Source organism: Pelophylax lessonae (assembly GCF_965119305.1).
Source record: "Pelophylax lessonae genome assembly, chromosome: 5".
NCBI lineage: Eukaryota > Metazoa > Chordata > Amphibia > Anura > Ranidae > Pelophylax > Pelophylax lessonae.
The window spans coordinates 202,029,106-202,047,181 of record NC_138772.1 but is presented as its reverse complement, the minus strand read 5'-3'; the positions used below and the strand labels follow the sequence as shown (position 1 = coordinate 202,047,181).

General features: G+C 39.6%; 1 protein-coding gene across 1 annotated transcript in view; it reads left to right on the top strand.

The window, feature by feature from the left end:
- The window catches only part of LOC309556853 (mediator of RNA polymerase II transcription subunit 1-like), a gene marked incomplete at both ends in the record, with an annotated part of 66,622 nt that overhangs the window by 11,469 nt on the left and 37,077 nt on the right, over positions 1-18,076 (top strand). Inside the window, 6 exons of the mRNA XM_082259379.1 lie at positions 1,531-1,559; positions 3,317-3,388; positions 6,301-6,375; positions 8,266-8,339; positions 15,518-15,583; positions 16,362-16,470. Coding sequence (XP_082115505.1) covers positions 1,531-1,559; positions 3,317-3,388; positions 6,301-6,375; positions 8,266-8,339; positions 15,518-15,583; positions 16,362-16,470 — 425 coding nt within the window. The remainder of the gene's footprint in view (positions 1-1,530; positions 1,560-3,316; positions 3,389-6,300; positions 6,376-8,265; positions 8,340-15,517; positions 15,584-16,361; positions 16,471-18,076) is intronic.

Sequence of the window (18,076 nt, the reverse complement as noted above, 5' to 3'; positions counted from 1 at the left end):
CTGATTCTAATCAGTAAAAAACTTTTGTTGCCCTTCCCATTCCAGTTTATCAAACATTTTGTCAATGAATGAGCTCAGGGGATATGCTGACTGTTTAGGTGGAACTTGCTCCACATTTTATTGCACCTCCCATTGGTCCTTCCATTTGGGCTCAGACATATTCTTAGGGAGAGAAAGATGGTCATGTAAAAGTCCTTGACCTCTCTCCAGTAGTTTGTTACTTAGGGGAATGCCCATATATTGTGGAAGAAAGGAGCACCCAGTGTCCAGAGAAATGCAACTTCTAAAGTATGGTTCATAGACGTTAAATATAAAGTAGCACAAGCCAACGCATTTCGGGGGAATAGGCTCCCTCTTCAGGGGTGTTGCAAACTATTTTGATGGGAACAATTCCCATGAATGGTTATGTTGGCTCAAGGTTTCAAAAACCAGAATGGCAGGATGTTGGCTTTGGTTGCATAGGCAGCAATTGCAGTAGGATACATGCATGCATACATACACACATTTTGTCTTTTTTTTTTTTTTGTGTGTATCTATTTATCTCTATCCATCTTGCTAATTAAAAGCACAGAAACACCAATATAGGGGATTCTAATACTGTCTTTGCAATTATTTCTACATTAATGCCATACTATACCTTCATATGATTTACCCCCATGAAATGTGTGTAGAGCTTCTGGATGAGCAACATGATATGGCCTCCAAAAAGAAATGACGGTGGTGATGCTTCATTGGTTGGTAGTATCAGGAAATCTACCAGTACAGTGTTAAAAAATAAATTAATTAATAAAGAAAAAAAAAACGTAATCAAACAGTAAATTAAACAAAAAGAAGCATGTTGCAACTGGATGCTGCCTTGATTTTAACATTAGCAGGGATATTGGTCCATGGGATGTGTGTGAGTTTGTGTGATGTTATAATATACATTTTTTCTTTTTTATTCTTCTTCTTTATTTTTTTTTTTTTTATATGAGCAGAATTCAATCTTTTACCGCAGTGGTGCAAGCTGCCCTGGTCATGCCTTGGATTTTAAACATTTAGTGCTCCCATTGCCCATCTAACCTGGTGCTGTTGTGATTAAGTAAAGATGCTACATAATGTGTGATTGTCTCTTAAAATTATGAATACAATTGCAGTTCCAAAGAGCACTCAGTGACTCTGGATAGATCAAATGTATGTATATTTATTTTTTAATTTGAGTTGAAGTGGTCAAGGGTTCAAACCTCTTTCAGGTTCCTGTTGCTATCTTTTTCCGTGCTGGGTAGATTTTTTCCAAAGTTAAGAGTAGGTTAGAACCTCTGTCAGGTTTGTTACATGTGGTTTTCTCATTGGGCTGATTTCCTTAATTCCAATTTTAAGACTAGGCCAGGAAGCGATGGGAAATGTCCTCAAAAGGGGCACAGATAGTAATTTAAACCAGACCGGACCAAGGTTTTAACTTCCCACTCTATCCAATAAAAAAAAAAAGCTCTGGCTGGATTTCTACAAATATGAATCCTACTTGAAATATTTTCTATCTTTTTATTTTAGGTCTGTGAAGAACTTCTGTTGCTGCTCAGGTAACAATATGTGACAAGATTTTTATGTTTATGTATTATTATTTTCCCTATTGTGCACAATAAGTTTTACATACAATATGAATATTAGAGTAAGCTGAATAAAAGTGGGTGTTGGCGCTGTTCTCAGATCTATACTAATAAGTACAAGTGTCACCTTAAATAAATGGTGTATAAACTCTATTCTAAAAATATAAATCTGTGCGTATCATTATATACAAAAAATTGTGCAAATAGTGCCTGAAATGCAGTATACATAGTGTGTTCATAAAGACCAGTGCAAATCCAATATTGGAATTGTCCACACTAGAAAAATGCAAGTGCAAAAATAAAAGTGTTTGAGTCCCAAATTACAAATGGAACTATGTGCAAATGACACTATTATAAAAAATATACTTATTTGGGGAAATCCCCTTCAATGAATGCAGTTTATAAAAGTGAATAAGTGTCCTATTCCGGTCCACTTGTACACTTTTATAAACTACATTCATTGAGGGGGATTTCCCCTAATCTATATATTTGACTATAGTATAATTAGGTATAGGTGATATTTGTCCTTTATTAGTATAGATCTGAGAGCAGCGCCAACACCCGCTTTCATTCAGCTTACTCCATCTGGACGCCACCTAGGTGGTTAGTTATAGTGGGGGACAGCAGCTACATTTATTTTTACCCTAGATCCACAGCGCAGAATCATTTTATATATTTTTTCAATATGAATATTAGTCTGCCGTCCTATACATTTTGGATTTAAAGAAATTAAGGGAATAATGAGGCGCTAACACATAGATGCAATTGGTCATAAATTTAAAATCACAACCTCAATAAAAATAATAAAATCACCAGAAAGTGCTTAGTATCTGTGCCCGCAGAAAGTGCTTAAGAATCTGTGCCCAAATGAAAATCAATTACCTAATAGATATAGGTGATTGTACAAAAGGTACACTTAGCCGGATGGTAGAAATAATATATGTATGTATGTGCTGGTGCCTTATCCTTTTCAGGTAAACAATACACATGTAGTGAATAAGTGCACTAATATTAATAGATATAAATGAATAAATTGCTTCATGCAATAAAATAGATAAGGGAAAAATTACTCCAATAACAAAAGGAAAAAGGAGGTGTGAATTACATATATGTGAATGAGTGTTGAACACCAATCTGGATATGAATATGGGAGTGACACACCATGTAACCTGATTAAAGCTTTTCGTTTCCTGCCACAAAAGATAACTGGTTCTTGTGGGTTTTTAGAGGTTGTGATGCTAGATTTCTATATACTATACTTGAAGTGGAACTTTAGTCAGAAAATGAAGCCCTGCTAGATCACTTCAGGCTGTCCCCTTTTGCAAGTATAGCTATGTAAAACTTAAAGAATTACCTATACTGTTCAAAATCCAGTAATCCACTGTCTAACCCTGCTCTGCACATGCTCAGTTGCTCTCTATTTTTGGGGACTGTGACGAATTTGTAGAGGACAATCTGATGAAAGTCTAAAGATTTACTGCTGTTCAGGGGCTCTTGGCTTCAGCAAAATGGCAGCCTCCAGCTAAAAGAAACAGGAGCAATGCTGGGAGCAATTTACTGCACTAATTTTGGTAGCATTATTGTGGAATGTATGTTCCTCATTTAAAGAACCTTACTTTTATCAAGTTGTGATGGGGTAAAGTTCCACTTTCAGCATAAGCATCCTAATGGCTCTGATCATATAACCTATTTGCATATATTGAAAAAAACTATGTGTTTACTTTTTTTAGATCAAAAGATTTTGAAGGTTTTGGGAGAAGTTTGGAAGGGCTTTTACACCTCTACAATATTCCTGGTAACAGGTTAGATGACCCCTAAATTTTACGGAGATCTGAATTTTAGCTACTACTGTGCGGATATCAGTGGCACTGGTGGCGGGATAGACCAGCCTTTTTTCTTTTCAGGTAGCACTTCAAACAATAGACTGCTTTTAAAGAGTAAGTGCTTTTCATGAAAAATTGAACAGGTGTCCTGGCCACCCCTCTGGTGCCTGCATAGCAGCCCATACACTGCAATACACAACCTTATCTATCGTAATGCTCACAATGGTAAATGCTTATGTGAGCAAGTGATTGTGCTGATGAATGATAAAGGCCTTTTTTTTTTTCCTGGACACCCACCAGAATAAGCCTCAGAAGCCATTGTCAAATGGCTGCACTGGCCAATAAGCAATTATCCTTGCAATCATTATGATGAACACCACTATTGGGCTGTGCATTATGGTATAGGGACCTCTACACTGGCAAAACCAGGCATCATGGCTGCTACGTGTAGCTGGGTCTGGAGGGGGGTGGCCAGGATCTTTGGATTTAGGTCACTTTTCATTGTTCATGAAAAAGTAAACTTGCCCTTTTGTAAATATGTATATGGAGGGCAGGAATATTTCCTTGTTAGATACTTAATTTCATCTTTATTGGTAATGCTACGTTGCAGTTGTGCTTCATGATAACATTTTCTCTTTCCAAGACCTGTTGCAAAATATTGCAGCAAAAGATGTAATTGGTCTTGTGTCAACAATCATTGGACAGGGCTGCACAACCTTCTTAAGGTAGATGTAACATTAACCACTTCCCCCAAATGTACCCGTACGTCCTTGGGGTTCAGTGTTTATACCGGGATGATGCCTGCACCTACAGGTATCATCCCGGCATCATTTTTTTTGCAGCCAGCAAATCACTTTTTGGCAGAAGTGGTCTCAGTGGCTAATTAGCCGCTCGATCAATTCTGCGGGTGGCGGAAGACGGTCCCACCCCCCTTCCCACCGCCGCCTATTCAGGGTTTTCCAGTACCATCACGGAGGCCGGGAGCGATGTGCGGATGGCTGCCTGGTACAAATCGAGAGTCGTTCCCCTCTTTCTGTAATTCTGGAAACTGGGAGCGACGAGTATTCATTACTTCCGGTTCCACCCCTTTGTTTACCTGGCAGCCAGAGAAACAGCCAATCAGAACAATCTTGGGGGGGCCAGTAGACCCAAATCTCTCCATAAAGAGGACCTGTTACAGCCCATGCTGTCATAAAATAAATAAAAAAAAAAATTAAAGCTCCCCTGTCCCACCCTGCTTACGAGCAAATGCGAACACATACGTTAATCCCGCACGCATATGTAAATGTGATCGCACCACACATGTGAGGTATGTCGTGAACGTCAGAGCAAGAGTAATAATTCTAGCACCAGCCTTCCCGTGCATCTCTAAAATGGTAACTTGTAAAGGCGTTTAAAGAGTCGCCTATGGAGATTTTTAAGAACCGTAGTTGCTGTCATTGCAGATGCAATTTTAAAGTGTGACATGTTGGGTATCTTTTTATTTGGTGTAACATCATCTTTTACTATATACAAAAAAATGGGCTAACTTTACTGTTGTGTGTTTTTTTTTTTTTTTTTTTTAAATCTTAACTGTTTTCTGGATTCTAAGTAAATTTTCTAGCAAAAAAAAAGTGATTTTTACATGTAGTCGCAAAGTGTCAGAATAGGCATTGGAAGGATCTGGTTAACATGGACTGGTGCACATGAGATTTTGAGATGAAATAATGCTACTACAGTTCATCTCTCTCGCCCGTGTACACTAAGCATGTGTTTTGCTGAAAATATACCACAGTTTTCCTACCTGTTTATATTCGACCCCCCATCTATAATCCAAAGCTTTAGAGAGAAAGATTTGCATGTAACCAGCATTTTACTTAAATTTTCTAATCTCTGTGACACTCAGTGACATTTTCCAAACAAAATTTTATATACAAGATCCAATTTTAAAGCCGAACTACATAAAAACAGCTAAATACAGAACAAATGGATCTAGAGGAGCAGTTTTATCTGCCAAAGTATTTTGTATTTCTCTCTATCTGAGATTTATACAGCAGAAACTGTAACTGTTAAAGTTATAGAACGTGTACGGGCCTGTCTCAACTGTATTCTTATGCCATCAGTTTGAGACACCGCTGGGATCACTGAGAAATTCATTGACCCACAATTACCCATTTTTTTTTTTTTTTTTGCATTCCCATAGACCTGAATGTGCATGCAAAATCCACTTGAAACAAATTAAGACCAGCCAACACCGGCTTTAAGTAATACAGTAGTGTTCTCTCCCCACTCCCAGCCTGCTGATTGGAGAGTGAAGGAGCAGCAAGAGACTGATGAGGTAATTGGTATGTATACTCCTGTTCTCTTCTCCTATCTGTATACATATCGGCACATCTGCATGCAGGGCCGGCGCCACCTGTAAGGCGACCCAGGCAGTGGCCTAGGGCGCCACTCAGCAGGGGGGCGCCAGCATCCTACTTGTTGCGCTGTCTGTCCGCAATGACTACTGAATGCCGGCCGGGCGGCGCGGCGCCCCTCTTGCTGCTGTGCTGCTAACAACTGTACCATCGGCTCGGCCTCGGCGGGCGGAGGCGCCCTCGGCTCAATAATCAGACTGCATGCAGCACACCGGACTGCCTCCCAGTCCTGCCCCTACCTTTTCTAGTCCACAGTTCTGCTGTACTGTATTTACTTGGTTGAAATAAGTGTATTACTGAACCTAGTAGCACTAATTTGTGCCATTTTTTTTTTTGCCTGGCGTTCACCTTATCAATGCAGCACAAAAAAAGAATAAATTCTTTCTTACTGGGAATACTATAAAAGTTGCATACAGTTGCTGATTCTGCAATAAATAAAGTACATACACAGATATGCCCTATAACTTGTTGGTTTTTTTTTTCTTCTTCTCGAAGTGAAATCAAAGCTAAAGTCTATCTTGCTTTATGCACCTTAGAAGCGGATCTGAACGTTGTATATAATCTGAGCAGGTATTCCAGTGATTCATTGTTTGGTTTACTTATTTTGTGCTTTAGGATTCTCCTTTCAATGTAATGTTCTTTTTGACCTACAGTGATGATAAACGGACTTTGGAAATTTACCCGTGTTCTCACTACCAGGTCTAATTAATGTGAATTTATTTGAAGCTGGGTACTAGAATAATAATATAGGCACTTTTTCTGTGTATATTATGTTGTCAGCTGGAGAATAAATAACAATTTTTTTACATGGCTGGCATATATTTTAGATCACAATTGCTTTTGTGACTCTTATTGTTTCAGCACGGTATATGTGAGCAAAGTATAAGAAGAGTTGTTCCTAAACAACATATGCAGTCTGTACATTTTTCTGGGCTTTTTGGAAATCTTATTTTCCTACTTTTGATATGTGCCAATAAACATACATCCAATATCCAGCACTGTATGGAAAGAAATTGTTGTATATAAAGGCCGTACACACGATAAGAAAATCTGTAGAGAAGATTCGTCCGACGACCGATCTGCCGATTTTTGGATTGTTAGTATGGTGCTTTCGACAGCCAACTCTGACTTTTCGGCTGACAAAATCCTGATGTGCAGGCTATAAAATTTTTGTCGTCCGTAATACAACGTCTGATTTTTCGTCTGATTTAGTACAGATTTTGACGGAAAAAAAAACTTAAGAGCAAGACTAGGCATGCTCAAAGACGAAAGAACACATACAAAGCAATCCAACACATGACATCACTTCTGAAGTAGAATTCTGTTGTACGGGAAAATATTCGTATGAAAATAACCTCTTCACTTTCCACATCAGACTAGCATGCCACAAAAAACGGACGACAGATCGTTCGATAATCTGATCGTGTGTACGGGGCTTATGAAATGTTCACATAAAGTCCCAGGTTCAAGAAAAAAACAAGGATGAGGATCTTAGAGTTCCTAAGAGGATCTGGGACTGATCCAATCCATAGGCATGTTAAAAAAAAAAAAAAAAAAAACCCCCAAAAAAAAAAAAAAAACAAAAAAAAAACTGAGAAAGCTTAGCATAAGGGCCCGTTTGTGCCTACAGACCTTTTTGCTGTAAGTGTTATGTGGTGCACGTTGGACAGCCGAAGACACCACCGATTCTATCTTGAGTGGCGGGTTCGGCTCCTATACCACGTTGGCTTTTTGAATCATGCCCTTGCACCATCCCTTACACCATCCAGGGTCTATCTTTGTGGCTCCTGTCTGCACCTCATGCTAGATGCAGTGCATTTGGACATACTGTGGGTGTGCTTTTTTGCTCAAATTAAGTTTTTACTTTTACTTATCCTTGCTCCCTGCTTTCTCTGCTTTTTATTTTTTTACATATGAGAAATGGGAGGAATGCAAGGGCTGCCAAGAAGAGGTGTATTTTTGTAGCTTTACTAATCTGTAGTGGTGTGTGTGTGTGTGTGTGTTTGTATCCTGATGGTGGGTCTGTGCCATCCAGAAGCAGCTTTGTATGTAAATAAGTAAACCCTTTTAATACTGAATTCAGATTTAAAATTGCTTTTAATAATCTAATGTTGGTGAAAAAACTGATGAAGCCGGCACATTAGTATAGTATATCTAAGTACAGTGGTGGTCTGTTTATCCACAGAGCATGTTCTCCCATTTTCAGTCCAACTAAATTTTATAATGTTTAAAGAGCCAGAAAAAAAAGTATCTTGAATATAGCAAACATGATGTGGCAGCTGATGGAAATTATGCCCTTTCTCAGTTTCTAGGTATTTTTTTTACTATACCTTCTGAGAAGTCAGTATGCTGCATTACCTACCTTAGAGAGTGAGTGTGTGTGTTGGGTTTTTTTTTTTTGGTCCTTTTTTTGTACGAGGGCCCTACAATAAACTATCCAACATTTTATACTTTTACTAGACCTACAAGTGATCAAGATAGGGCGGCAGCAATCCTACATGGAAAAGTTGGTTATCTTTCTCCTCGATGCGGAGGTAAGGTATAAATATAAAGTTTTTACATTGGCCTGAGTTGTGGGGGAAGAGGCACATTTGTTGTCAACATGGGCCAAAAGTTCTCCCCATGTTTTGAAAGTATATTATGTGGTATAGTGTAGGAGGGGGCACACACATGTTCTCCATCTCCCCCCAACCCGAATCTGCTAAGCTGCATGTTCAGCTAAGGGTCTGATGTAGATTTTGGCAAGGGGACACCAAACTTTATATTTTTGTGTGGGGTTCACCTTTTTAAAATCTATACTAGACCCCCACCCCTTCCCCAAAGGGTCTGGTGTGGACTTCGGGGTGGGAAACCCCAGACGTGTTGTGTTTTTTTTTTTTTTTTCTTTTTTCTTGATTTCTTGATGCCGCCACCTGCTGCTTTCTTAAAATCTGGCTACTATGTAGGAATTGGCTCCAAACTTGTATTTGGACTGAATTGGGAGCTCCTCCCCTAATCTCAAACTGCTGTCCAACTGAATTGATACAAGCTCAAAGCCCAGCTCATCGACCTGAGCAAATTTAGAGTGTTATATCTCCCTGATTTGATTGATCACGCTGTCTTTTTTTTATTTTTTGGGATTGCAGTTCACTACACTGCTAGTCAGTTAGGAAATGGGAGTAGAATGGCCTAGGATTATTCTTGTTGATCACTATTGACCCCCTATATTAGGGGTGTAAAAACATGTATGCTTGTGTAGCACTGCCCCCGTAAGTACCGCTGGATACTGTCTTTAAGGGCTCCCCTGGTTATCAACACTTATGGTTAAATAAAGCTCCTCCTGAATCCCTCCTTGCTCCTGTTGGCTCTGGGCAGAAATATACAGTCTATGGGTGTTTTTTTTTTTTTTTTTTTTATTAGTAATTGGGATAGGAGAAGGGAATAGTGGGATACTCCAATTGAACTAGTCACAACATTTGAGGACTTCTATCTTCATCTCTGCTGACAGATATGGAACAGCCAGGCTGTTAATTCACCCTGCCACTGGGATGAATGGGGTTCAGTCTCATTGTCTTTACTCTCTCGCTAACAAGGAGACTTGATGGACAATTGCCTTTCTTCAGGACACTCTCCCTAGCATCCTCTTCCTGCTGATACCCATCCACTGACTATCCTATGAGCAGGGGTGGCCCCCCCCCTCGGGTCAGGCCTCGTGACAAGAGTTCCTGTACTTGCAATACTGCAGAAACAGGACCTCCAGTGTCTCCCCTCTGTCAGCTTCCCTGGACCTCTGGGTTCAGTTTCTATCTACCACTCCTCCGGCCCTCAGAACGACCTCCTGAGACTGCATGGCACCTCTATAGAGGAGGAGGCAGCCGCCCCCTCCATCCGGGACTCTGCTCTCCAAGGAAAGACCCCGAGCACATGTGCTCCTGGCTTTTATACAGTATCCCAACATGCACCAAGGCAGCCTGCCTTCTGCCAATAATCAGGACTGCCAATAATCAGGACTGTATCAAAAGCCTATGCACCCATTTGTCAGGTTTCCTCCCACTGTCCAACATGCCTCCCTATTGGACCAGCGTGAAACACTCTCCAGACTGAATGAATTGCATACTGAGCACAATGAGCAGACCTCACTAATGGATCCTGCTCTCTGGTAGGCAGAGAACAATATAGATTTACCTGCAGCCCCTCTGGTAAGCAGACAGAGCTCAAAACTATACTTTCCTACTAGCACCTACCTAGGAGGGTGCTACACTTGTTTATTTAAATGTGCAAAAAAACTCTTTTGATGCCGGGATTGGACTTGGCCTTCACTCTATAGCAAAAGCCAGCAATAGTCACTTTACTTTTACAGTCGCCCAACATCATCAGGTTTAGCAATGAGCAATATTTTCAGCATATGTATGGTATTGTGGCAGCACCTGGAAAGCCTTCTGAAATGGCGGATGGTTAAGTCTGACAAGTCTGTGTTTCTGACAGGCCCACAACTTGTAGAACTACAGAAGCCAGAGTAGAGGACCTGCGGCCACATAACCCCCCACTCTCTCCCCTTCTGCTGACACACAGGTGTCAAAACCGCAACAGTTATGTCAAACTGCTAAACTGGCAGGAAATAGCTGAGATGTGTGTCTTGCTTGGATAAAAAGAAAAGTTTAATTTCTATACTTTTTGTATATGCATTTGTGATGTAACTGTGGATATAAAAAGGTCCCTCTCAAAAAATGAGCATATTGTGATAAAGTTCATTATTTTCTGTAATGTACTGATAAACATTAGACTTTCATATATTTTAGATTCATTACACACAACTGAAGTAGTGCAAGCCTTTTATTGTTTTAATATTGATGATTTTGGCATACAGCTCATGAAAACCCAAAATTCCTATCTCAAAAAATTAGCATATCATGAAAAGGTTCTCTAAACGAGCTATTAACCTAATCATCTGAATCAACTAATTAACTCTAAACACCTGCAAAAGATTCCTGAGGCTTTTAAAAACTCCCAGCCTGGTTCATTACTCAAAACCGCAATCATGGGTAAGACTGCCGACCTGACTGCTGTCCAGAAGGCCATCATTGACACCCTCAAGCAAGAGGGTAAGACACAGAAAGAAATTTCTGAACGAATAGGCTGTTCCCAGAGTGCTGTATCAAGGCACCTCAGTGGGAAGTCTGTGGGAAGGAAAAAGTGTGGCAGAAAACGCTGCACAACAAGAAGAGGTGACCGGACCCTGAGGAAGACTGGGGAGAGGGAAATGCCAAAATGCCTGAAGTCCAGTGTCAAGTACCCACAGTCAGTGATGGTCTGGGGTGCCATGTCAGCTGCTGGTGTTGGTCCACTGTGCTTTATCAAGGGCAGGGTCAATGCAGCTAGATATCAGAAGATTTTGGAGCACTTCTTGCTTCCATCTGCTGAAAAGCTTTATGGAGATGAAGATTTCATTTTTCAGCACGACCTGGCACCTGCTCACAGTGCCAAAACCACTGGTAAATGGTTTACTGACCATGGTATTACTGTGCTCAATTGGCCTGCCAACTCTCCTGACCTGAACCCCATAGAGAATCTGTGGGATGTTGTGAAGAGAAAGTTGAGAGACGCAAGACCCAACAGTCTGGATGAGCTCAAGGCCGCTATCGAAGCATCCTGGGCCTCCATAACACCTCAGCAGTGCCGCAGGCTGATTGCCTCCATGCCACGCCGCATTAAAGCGGTCATTTCTGCAAAAGGATTCCCGACCAAGTATTGAGTGCATAACTGAACATAATTTTTTGAAGATTGACTTTTTCTGTATTAAAAACACTTTTCTTTTATTGGTCGGATGAAATATGCTAATTTTTTGAGATAGGAATTTTGGGTTTTCATGAGCTGTATGCCAAAATCATCAATATTAAAACAATAAAAGGCTTGCACTACTTCAGTTGTGTGTAATGAATCTAAAATATATGAAAGTCTAATGTTTATCAGTACATTACAGAAAATAATGAACTTTATCACAATATGCTAATTTTTTGAGAGGGACCTGTAAATTATATATATATATGTGCCTATTTTTGGGACTTGGCAAACAGGCATGAGTCGGGCTGAGTCACCTTGCTGCAGCGAATAAAAAAGGCTTGCTTCCTGAAAAGTTTGTCTGAAAATTCTATTCCTGGGTTTTAAATAACTATTTCCTGCAACAGTATATTAATATGTTTATTTTACATTCTGTCTGATTTTGCAATTATTCTTTAGAAGGTAAAGCTCCATCCAATCGAGGTCACTAAAGCAGGTTGAATTAAAAGAACAAATCACACATGAACTCACATGACCCACAAACCTTGGAACTAATCTCAAACAAACGTAAGGAATTGGATGCCCTCCTTTCTTTTAGAGCAGAGAAAGCCCTTAGGTGGTCCAAAGCAAAGTTCTTCCTCTCTGGCAATTCGTATTCCACTATGTTTGCCCGCAAACTGAACGAATCTATCAAACCACCACATATTTATAAACTTAAAAACAGATCGAACCAAATTGTCACGAATCCTAAGGATGTCATTTCAATCTTTCAAGATTTCTATATGAATCTTCTCTCAAAATCTTCATCCGCCGCTGCCCCCACAGACCCCTCGTGGTTAGATAACCTACAGCTTCCCTCCTTATCGCCCTCTCAAACGGACATACTAAATGCCCCTTGCACCCCTGACGAAATCTCGCAGATTATTAAATCCCTTAAAAGGGGCTCAGCCCCTGGCCCGGACGGATTCACCTCATTTTACTATAAGCAATTCTCCCATCTACTTTCACCCAAATTATCTGAACTTTATAATGACATCCTCAAAGGAGGCTCCTTTCCCGAAGAAATGTTATTGGCAAATATGTCCCTTATCCCTAAACCAGACAAAGACCACACCCTCCCACAAAACTACAGACCGATTTCCGTTATTAATAATGACCTTAAGATCTTCTCTAGACTTTTAGCGAATAGACTCTCCTCGATTATTGCCCCACTAATATCCCCTTTCCAATCAGGCTTCATCCCAGGCCGTCAGATCACCGATAATATACGCCTCGCCACTAACATCATCCAAGAAGCGAACATTAAATCTGAACCCCTTCTTCTTCTAAGTTTAGACATAAATAAAGCATTTGACAGTGTCTCCTGGGACTACCTGAATAACATCCTCCCCAAATATGGGATACATGGAGAATTTTTACACGCTTTCCAAGCGTTATATAGAAATCCTCAAACTAGAGTTCGTATTCCAGGTTGCAATTCTCAATTTTTTCAACTCGGTAGAGGCACCAGACAAGGTTGTCCCCTTTCCCCATTACTATTCGCCTTAGCCATTGAACCTCTTGCCATAGCCATTCTGTCCCACCCTGATATTAAAGGATATAATTCCTCTAATAAACAATATAAACTTAGTATGTATGCTGATGACATGCTTCTTTTTATATCCCAACCTATAACATCTCTACCAAACCTATTTAAGACTTTACAAATATTCTCCTCATTCTCAGGCCTTACAGTCAATGTCTCGAAATCTATCGGTATGCCACTTAATATCCCCACTTCACAACTTAGCGCTCTTCAACAATCCTTTAATTTTAAGTGGTCCATTTCAGCTATCTCTTATTTAGGGGTCCAACTCACCCCAGACATTAACTCCCTTTTTGCAAAAAATTTCACACCTCTCTTTTTAAAAATCAGAAGGACCCTCAAAATGTGGAAGGTCTTTCGCATTTCCTTCTTGGGCAGAGTCACTGCGGTCAAAATGACTGTCCTGCCAAAGGTCCTTTACTTATTCAGATCTATTCCCATTAGGATAAACAAATACTTCATTACAAAGTTCCAAAAAGAAATTAATAAGTTCATATGGTCAAATTCTCGTCCCCGATTTTCTAAAACTGTTTTATTTACTTCACAACACAAGGGTGGTTTGGGATTACCTGACTTTTGGCTATACTATTTATCATCTCGATTTTCTCAGATGGCCCAATGGCATACCCCAAACTCCAGAGTTCCCTGGATACAATTTGAAAAACAGTCTATTCTCCCTTATCATATCTCTGGTATTCTATGGTCTAAAAATATTCCATTACCAAAGCTCAAATCTTTAAATTTAATCGTCTCTCAGTCACTATCTCTCTGGAGAACATATGTTTCTAAATTCCATTTGTCCTCTACAACTCCTATTAATGCCACATTCCTTGGTGACCCAAAATTTCCATTAGGTCTCTATGATACGAGTATCCTCTCTCCTTGGATTAGTAGAAACCTAATGACCTTATCTAAATTCATCACAGATTCGAGTTTTGTTGATTTCTCTTCCCTACATTCAAAATACAATCTTCCGAATTCAGAGCATTGCAACTTTCTACAAATTCGACATTTTTTTCATAAATATTATCCACTTTCCAACCTAGATTCCCCTACCTTTTATGAAAATATATGCCTCAAAGACCCTAGAGGCAAAGGCCTTATTTCTTTAATTTATAATAACTTAATTGATACCAATCCTCCAAACAAGCTCACATATATGCTCAAATGGGAGAGTGAATGTTCGCTTACTCTATCCATATAAGATTGGTGTGTGAATATTGACAATCTCAGGAAATGTACAAGATCCCTCACTATTAGAGAAACACCGATCAAATTGCTTACGAGATGGTATTTAACACCTCTTAAACTACACGCTATTTTCCCTTCCGCTCCCTCAAATTGTTTGAGGCTGCTCCTCTCCTGGCTCCCTTACCCACATATTTTGGTATTGTGATAAAATTTCTTTCATCTGGCGCCAGTTGGAAATTTTTTCTTCAAAAATCGCTGATACGAACATCACCCTCACTCTATCTAATTGCTTACTTTTTTTCACCAATTATTAATTTATCCATACCTCACACTAGATTAATTCACACTATCTCAGTTGCGATACAATGGCTGATTGCTATACATTGGAAATCAAACTCTTTTCCGGTTTCACAACTTAAAACAAGAATAAACTCTATCTATATTATGGAAAAAAATTTTCATACTATTTACAACTCTATTAAATTTCACACTAATAAATGGGACCCATGGATTACACACTCAGATATTTTTTTTTCTAATTACTGTATAGGTGACTAACTATTTAAAACCCTTTTATTTGACACCGTGTCTCCGGCCTAACGCTTAGTGTTATTGGAATCTCTTTCTGCTCTGTACCTATATCCAGGAATTATATTCTCGATATCCTTGTTGTTATTTTGATGTCAAATTCACATTTTGAATAGAGTTAAATTGAAATGACTTAAGATTGTTATATCTCTGTTTACTCTATGTGATACCAATTTTTGTCATATTATTGTACCAATTCTCTTTGTACCATCATCCTCTGTTTCCTTTCAATAAAAGTTTGTATACAAAAAGAATTAAAAGAACTGACTTGATTTCCCTCATACACACACTTGATGTAGATGAGGGAATCCTCACCACTGAGCTATTGTATTCTGACAGCAGGAAGTGAAATGTGCAGGGGGTTACTAGTTGGGTCTCAAGAATTTAAAGCCAGACCACACAGGTGAGGTCCACTTCTTCTAGTTTCAGAAACTGTACTCCAGATATAGGTTACTTGCTTCTTTGGTTTTCTAAACTCATTTTATGCTCTTTTCCTATATGCTGAAATTTTGACATTCTAGGCAAGAAAACTTTCAAATTTACACCACCTACTGACCATTTTTTCCCTGCTTCTAAATATGTTTCTGACAGGAACCCCAATGAAAATTGAGTACTATATTTCACCAGATCAAGTTTTGGAAGAAAAACTTAAACCAGGTAAAGACTGACTGTGATCCATATACAGTATTTTTATTAAAGCTGATGAGAAGGGGCCGGTTCACACCACATGCAGTCCAGTGTTGTGTATTTTTTCTTTTTTTTTCTGCATCAAAAACTCATGGAAAGTAGGCTATATGGTTTCCAATGGCAAAGTTCACACCAGTGCTTTCAGTTCCACGAAAAAAGTAGAACATGCTGCATTTTTTCCTTTACTGGATTGTAGTGGAACGCAGTAAAACGCATCAAAAATGCACTGGAATGCACCATAATGCACTGGAAAGCATATGTCCTTAAGGTTAACAAAATAGCAGAGGGGGATTTGCACTGGACTGCATCAAAAACGCTTTAAAACTGAACGCATCAAAAACACGTCAAAATCGCAGGGGGAGTCAAGAGTGGCTTCCTCCTTTTGCAGGTAGATGGCATATCACTGCATCGGGGACTAACTTAGCTAAGTTGGAATTCTAAAAGGAGTGTCGACAAATGTGGCTGAAGTAAATCCCCTGTCCAACTGCACTTAAGGAGTCCCACTACCTGGCTGCTACTAATGCTGCCAACAACCTAATGCCAGCTAGGGATTTTATCAAACCATTTCAATAGGATATAGGAATCTCTATGGCAGCTGGTCTCTGTATTTAATGCTTTCAAGCCCTTAAAATTTGCTGTGACCACTACTTTAAATCCTTCCCCCATCCCTGAATTTGTTGTACATTTTGTAAAGAACAGCGGTAGGAGCGAGAGTCCTGATATTTGATTTAATATTGTGTTCTCTTAGGCACTCGTGTGATTGGAACAAATGCATCTGTGACCGTTGTGGGGACAAATAACTGGTATAATCTCCCAGTTTCTCCATCATTCAAAGCGGATTCACAAGAAAGTGGCAGGTAATACTGAATAACAATCTTAAATAGTTAACTTGTTACATAACGAATGTACCTTTTTTTTTTTTTAGGCAGATATCTCACAATGTAATATAAACTACCTAATTGCCTAAATCAAATTTTAATGGTTGCTCTAATGAAAGAAATTAGAGGTACCTTAAGTCACTAGCACTGGAACATTCCAGAACCGATTCAAGTTGACGTCATTACATGGGCCTAAACAAAAGCCACATATATGTGAAATATAGCAGAAAACATGACTTCAAACAAAAGAATGAAGACTCTATTCTACAAAAGGTTTATGATGTTCATTTTCTCATCCTACGGTGGGGCCTGTATAACCAAGAGTGACCCAAAGGAGACCGAATTGGTTTAGAACTTCCCTATGTATGGTGGTGAAACCATATATTGCTTGCCATTGTCCATGGTTTGCCAATGTCCTATTTTAGTTGGTTCTTATTGAAAATACGGTTGTATGAAGACCTCCTAAACTGTTCTATTTAATATCCAGATCTTAAAGATTTCAGAGTTTTTGGCTAGTAAAACAGTAATGTTTGCAACAGAGCAATGTGTCTCTGGATCACATGAGACTGAATGCATTTGCATGAATAAAGAGATAAGTAGTGTATAGGACAGAATGGGGAAAAAGGAGGCAGTGCACAAAGGTAGATATCTTTGTGCACTGCATCCTTGCTAAACATAAGTGCAGAGGCTAATTAGTTACCATCTACCAAAAAGGAATATAAGAAGCAATCACTACAGCCCCAGTGAGAAATGAGCTGGTTCTGTCACCAATTCATAGGTTTTGCAAAGTACATTTTAACACCGTTTTTTTTTTTTTTTTTCTCCAATTAACCACTTCTCACAGTATTTGTCAGTGGCTGCAGTAATGCAGCCGGAGAGACTGAAAAATTATTGCTTTTACAGCCCTCATGGGTATAAGTTGTAAAGTCCAACTTGAGCCCAAAGGGTCAATATTTTGTGTTACCACCATTATTTTCTAGCACTGCCTTAACCCTCTTGGGCATGGAGTTCACCAGAGCTTCACAGGTTGCCACTGGAGTCCTCTTCCACTCCTCCATGACGACATCACTGAGCTGGTGGATTTTAGAGACCTTGCACTCCTCTACCTTCCATTTGAGGATGCCCCACAGATGCTCAATAGGGTTTAGGTCTGGAGACTTGCCCCCCCCCCCCCCCCACCCCTTCAACCTCTATAGCAGTCCTTGCAGCACTCATAGGTATTTTTCCCATAGGTATTTTTCCCAAAGACAACCTCTGAATATGACACTGAGCATGTGCCCTCAACTTCTTTGGTCGACCATGGCGAGGCCTGTTCTGAGTGGAACCTATCCTGTTAAACCACTGTATAGTCTTGGTCACCATGCTGCAGCTCAGTTTCAGAGTCTTGGCAATCTTCTTATAGCCTTGGCCATCTTTATGTAGAGCAACAATTCTTTTTTACAGATCCTCTGAGTTCTTTGCCAAGAGATGCCATGTTCAACTTCCAGTGACCAGTATGAGAGAGTGAGAGGGATAACACCAAATTTAACACACCTGCTCCCCATTCACACCTGAGACACTAACAAGTCACATGACATCGGGGAGG